The following is a 5,294-nucleotide window of genomic DNA, read 5'->3' as shown; positions in this document are numbered from 1 at the left end:
AATAGAAGCCAACCTTTCTTTGTTTGCAAGATTATCAACTACTCTATTTGTTTTCCTACCGATTTTGATGATAGGATGCATCCAATTCTTGTGATTTTTGCAAATCTACAATTAAAACTAATTTGCATAGAAACTGCAAAAACCACCCAGTCAGTTTTACTAGAAACCCTTCAAATAATAATAGAACTCTCCCAAACCACTTCTATCATGAACCAAATCTGGTGTGTTTGCTTTCTTTAGATGTTCCTTGACATGTTCATGAATCCCTTGCACTTACAAACAAGTACCATCAAGAAGATTGACACAAAAGCTCAAATAACTGATAAAAATGCAATAGTGAGGTAAACCAACCAAAGTCATGAAGATTTGTTTCGTGATGTTCAGGCCCACTACTTGGACCCTACGTTTCGATTGAGGAGGCCATGAATGATCGCCAAAGGTCGAGCACTACCCAAGTCTCTTTCAACCACTTTCCTTGAATACACTAGATGATCTTTTCCCTTGTGGAGGCAAGATCACAACCTTCACAAACTGCTCCATGACACTCCATAAGCCTTAGTGCTCACTAGAAACACCTAGTCTTCTAGGAGGCATCACCTCCAAAAGAAACAAATTCTTTATAAGTTACTTAACGCGTACATGCCAAGAGAGAATAGTGGCTCAAGGTTGCTATGGCCTAGTCCTCTCCATCCGTGCGCCCAAGGAAGAAGCGCCAAAGATTAGGTTTATATGGATAACATAGATAAGTAGTTGGATATGTAGGTTCAATGATGATGGTATGATTTTATATCCTTTTGTGAGAGCAGTATTGTAGGCGAGCTTAGCATGTCGAGATGGAGAATGTGAAAGGGAAGTTTTAGTCTCACGGATGATATCGTGAAACAAAGAATGATATCTAGTTGCATAGAAAAAATGTGAAAGGAAGAAACGCCTCTTGTTACATGCATGTTGGACACCTTTTGTCAATTGTCATGTCCAACGTGGAATCATAAATAAACACGTCATTCGTAGCAACGTGTATAGGCAAAACCTAACCATCTATTTGTACAAGAGTATATTATATATAAGAGAAAAAATCAAAATGTTAAATGTCATAACTTAATTTTAGGGTCTCTAGTTAAATAGCGGTATGTTACATTCTATTTCCCCCTCAGGGCTTGTTTAGATGCACTCTAACCCATCCAAATCAACATAGCTTGGGAGGAATTAGGGTGGAAAATTAGTTAGACCCTGTTTTTAGCTCTTGAGGCTCCAATCAGATAGTCTAAAGTGTTGTCTAAAGTTTAGCTAACCTCACAAAAATTTAGACCATACGAGTGAGCTAAAATGGTGTAAGTTTTAGTTGTTAACTTTAGTCAACTAAATTTTAGACCCTAGGATCAAACAAGCCCAATTTTCTATCAAAACAAGGCCTTGTTGTTCATCCATTTTCTAATTGATAAATTCTAAAGGGACGTGGCCCTTTATCGTAATGCTGATGTGCATGGTCGTGTGTGACCTCGGGCACTCTAGCTCTAGTTGGTGCTGATCCAAGATCCAACTCAGTATCAACGCATGTCTCTCCATGTACCTGAATACCTGATAGCCTGAATAAGTACAGAAGAGTTGACAGTTGGGCACCCTGGTAACAATGCCCTTACCTACTAGTTTTTGCAAGAAAGAGTGTTAGGATCCCAATCCTAAGACATAGAATCCCACGTCTTTAGATAGCCGAAACAATGTGGATCGCACATCGTGCATCTTAGGCCCTCCACAGTGACACACGGCAGAGGCTGATGCCCGTTTCTAGCGATGCTTAAAAATTTGAGAGCAAGACAACTACATGCACCGATGCCCAAACAGTAAAAAAAATATTGGTTATTGCTTCTCTTCAGTTCAGCCAAAAGAGAACCAGTAAGGTGGAAAAGGAGAACAGTGACCTTACTTTATTTTTGGTGGGTCCCAACCAGTATAGATGGCTTGGTTCAAAATTCGGTGCCCACTATTTAAGGTGGGTCCAATTTTTTTTTCCCTAGCGCTACTCGTACATTGCGGAAGGTCTTGTAATGCTATGGTATAGTGTAGCATGATCTATGAGGTAAGGATCTCATAGAATCCTACTCCAAATGTAAAAAAAATCAACATATAAATTTGAGTAATATCTTTGAGTAGGAGTAATTATGGTCTATCAGTTTAATAATTTGATATCATTTTCTATATACAGTGCTATGTTAAGTAATTTAATTTGGAGTATAATGTCTAAAATTAAGTTGGAGTGAGATCGGCATAATCTGTGGACTCAAGTTTACACAAATTTAATAGATTTATCAAAAATCGGCATTATATTATAGACTCAACTTTTTAGGAATATATTTAAAGTTGGATTTAAAAAATATATCTGTTTCTCAAAATCATGATTCGAATGTTAAATACTGTCAAATAAAAAGTAATCCTATCTAAGACTCTTTTGTCTTTTCCTATCAACCTCGCAGAGCTGCCATTGGAGGATGGTGCCTGAGCCGCTGCTGCTTCTGCTGGAAACAGGCCCATTGCTCGCCGGCGCTACGCTGGGAGCTCAGCTCGAGCCTCTTCTATCCTCTACAGCGCCTTGCAGGTACGCGCCCATATGGCCATACATGCCCGTGAGGCCGTGACTTTCGATGTAAAGGTTCGCGATTGTCAGCCTGTCGGCCTGCCCCTTGTTGCTGTCTCACAGCTAGAGGCAACGTTTCTCAGTTTCTGTGCGTGCAGTTGACCACCATCGTCCCCACAGGGCAAAGGCAAATCGGGCAACGGGGAACAAACAAGTACAGCAAACAGAAACATCGATCATTTCAACTGAGTATTCCGTACATGCACACATTGCACATACTACTATGAACATGCTACACGGAAACCCTGACATGCGGGGATTGGTCGGTGATGATTTGTTGCGACAGAAAAACACTGTTAGCGGATTGAATAAGTCTAGCTGAAACAAACAAGCCAACAGTTGATAGACTACGATAAAAAAAAAACCCCTGAAACTTGAGCACTACTGTCCTTTTGTCCTAGACAACTACTGCTACTGATGATATACAACCTATTTATTTCGTCGTATATTTACTCTAACAGATTTGGTGTGAGAGAAAAATATTATTCCAACTTATAATCCACGATCGTATACGAGTAAACGAACAGCTGATAATAGAAATAAAGTTTACTACTAATGATATAATAGAACTAAAGTTTTCATTTTTATAAAAGAACAGCTACTGAGTACTGACTGACTGCCACCGGTAATGGAATGGAAAGGCACGCACGGCAGCTAGTTTGGGTGGCCGGCGGTGGACGGGCAGGGGCTGGACCCGATCGGCTGCTGGTGTGCTGCGAGCGGCGACGCGCCGGGTTGGTGGTCGATGGAGGAAGAGTTTGCCTCGGCCATGTCGAGCTCGATGTCCTTGTGGCGAAGCATGAGCAGCAAGCGCCGGCTCTCCATGCGGAGGCGGTCGTTCTGCAGGCGCGCGCGTTCCATGTCGCGCTCCTTGTCGCCGCGGAACCGCTCCCATTTCAGCCGCTGCCCATCCAGGTAGCACGCGTGGGAGTCCAGGCGGATCTGCTGCTCCTCCACCTCCACCGCGCGGCGGCGCACCCAGCTTCGGGCCTGCTGCGGGTCCATGGTCGCGGACGCGAGCTCGCTCTTCACCTGCCGCAGCATCGCCGATGGGTCGGGTGCCACCCGCGCCGCCGCCCTCCACCTCGCGCGTCTCCCACCACCGCCTTCCGCCTCGTCGTCGAGGTCCTCGGCCGCGGCGCCATTCTCTCCACGCCCGCGCTTGCTGCGCCCGCCGCCGCTGTGCTGACGACGACTGGGGCGGTTGTTGCTGTGGTACATGTGGCCGCCGTCCTCCTCCTCGTCGTAGCCGTCCTCGTCCTCGTCCCCGTTGTCGCTCACGGCGTCGTCGCTGTCGTCGTCCTCGTCGTCCGCGACGTCGGCGGAGGAGTCCTTCATCCCCGGCGGGGACGGGGCCGCCGCCTGCAGCTGCGCGTAGGCGTGGCGAGCGGCGGACGAGGCTGCGGCGGCCACGGGCGCCGGCGGCGGGTGGTGGAGGCAGGCGGCGTGCGGCGGCAGGTTGTTGTGGTAGGTGCACATCTCGCGGAAGAAGAGGTGCTTGGAGCTGAGCAGCTTGCGCGCCTCGTCCTTGGCCTTGGGCGTGAGGTCGTCGAGGGTGTCGATCAGCGCGTGGTTCTCGACCACGCGGCAGGCGCGGCCGCGGCCCAGCAGGTCGACCACGCGCTTGTACCGCTTGTTGAGGTCGTTGAACTTGTCCTCGCACTGCTGCGGCGACACCGCGAAGCCCTTGTCCATCATGGCGTGCGACACCGACTTCCACTTGCCCTTCTTCTGCTGCTGCGCCGCCGCCGCGTGGCCGTGGCCCGACGAGCCCGCCCTGCCCGCCTTGCCTGCCCCCGCGCCGCCAGCCGTCGCCACTCCCTCCCCGTCGTCCCCGACGCTGTACACCACCCCGATGAGCAGGCGCACCATGGCGTCCGTCCATTTCATCCTCGTCCACGGGCACGCCGCCGACGCCAGCTGCTGCGGCACCACCACTCCTCCCTTCCCGCCGCTGCCGTTGTTGCCCACCATGTCGTCGTCGTGCCCCACCGCCACCGCGCTCACCACGCCCCTGGACGACGACGTGTTGGAGTAGGGCGAGAACGACGGCGGCGCCTGCTGCTGCCTCACCGCCACCGCCAACGGCGCCGGCTGCTCCAGCTGGAACGCACCCTGCTGCTGGTGCTGGAACGCAGCGGCCGGGTGCATCTGCTGCGGGGCCAGGTGCATGTCCAGCCCCAGCATTGCCGCCGACCCCACCCCGCCGCCCCGCGGCGCCATCCCTCCTCCCCCGTCGCCCCTCTCCATCGGCAAACCGCCAAGCTCAACCCTACCAGGTCTAGAAACCACTTGTCACTCTCGCTCGTGCTGCCGCTGTTGTACGATGCGCCGTGGGAAAACGGCAGCGAGGTGGGTGCGGTTTTTATGGGGGGAGCTGTGTGGGCGATCGCCGCCGGTTTCGCCCGTGCGGCTGCGACCGCCTCCGGGCGCGGCAGCGGCACGGGTACCCGGTTTTGCTCCCGCCGCGCCTCACCGTTTACATCGGTGGGGGCCCACAGTCCCGCAAAACCGCCTGGGATCCCCTGCGCAGCGGCGCTCCCCGCTTCTACGTGCGTGTGCTACTGTTTCGATTGGTTGGGGGTGTCAGGTGTGCACACAAGATCCGATACCGCCTGTGGAGGACTACTGGACTGCGAGCGAAACAGCTGCCCGGAGTGGG

General features: G+C 51.2%; 1 protein-coding gene across 1 annotated transcript; it reads right to left on the bottom strand.

Moving 5' to 3' along the window:
* Positions 1 to 2,894: 2,894 nt before the first annotated feature.
* On the bottom strand, positions 2,895 to 5,025 carry LOC136458204 (uncharacterized). Its single transcript, XM_066458186.1, has one exon. The coding sequence runs from the start codon at positions 4,880 to 4,882 to the stop codon at positions 3,287 to 3,289; it is 1,596 nt and encodes a 531-aa protein (XP_066314283.1). The 5' UTR covers positions 4,883 to 5,025; the 3' UTR covers positions 2,895 to 3,286.
* Between the last annotated feature and the right edge of the window lie 269 nt (positions 5,026 to 5,294).

Source organism: Miscanthus floridulus, chromosome 6 (assembly GCF_019320115.1).
Source record: "Miscanthus floridulus cultivar M001 chromosome 6, ASM1932011v1, whole genome shotgun sequence".
Lineage (NCBI taxonomy): Eukaryota > Viridiplantae > Streptophyta > Magnoliopsida > Poales > Poaceae > Miscanthus > Miscanthus floridulus.
This window is presented reverse-complemented; position numbering and strand designations above follow the sequence as displayed.

Bases quoted from the DNA above. Each gene is read 5' to 3' on its own strand.
- LOC136458204 (XM_066458186.1), bottom strand. From the start codon at position 4,882: ATGGAGAGGGGCGACGGGGGAGGAGGGATGGCGCCGCGGGGCGGCGGG.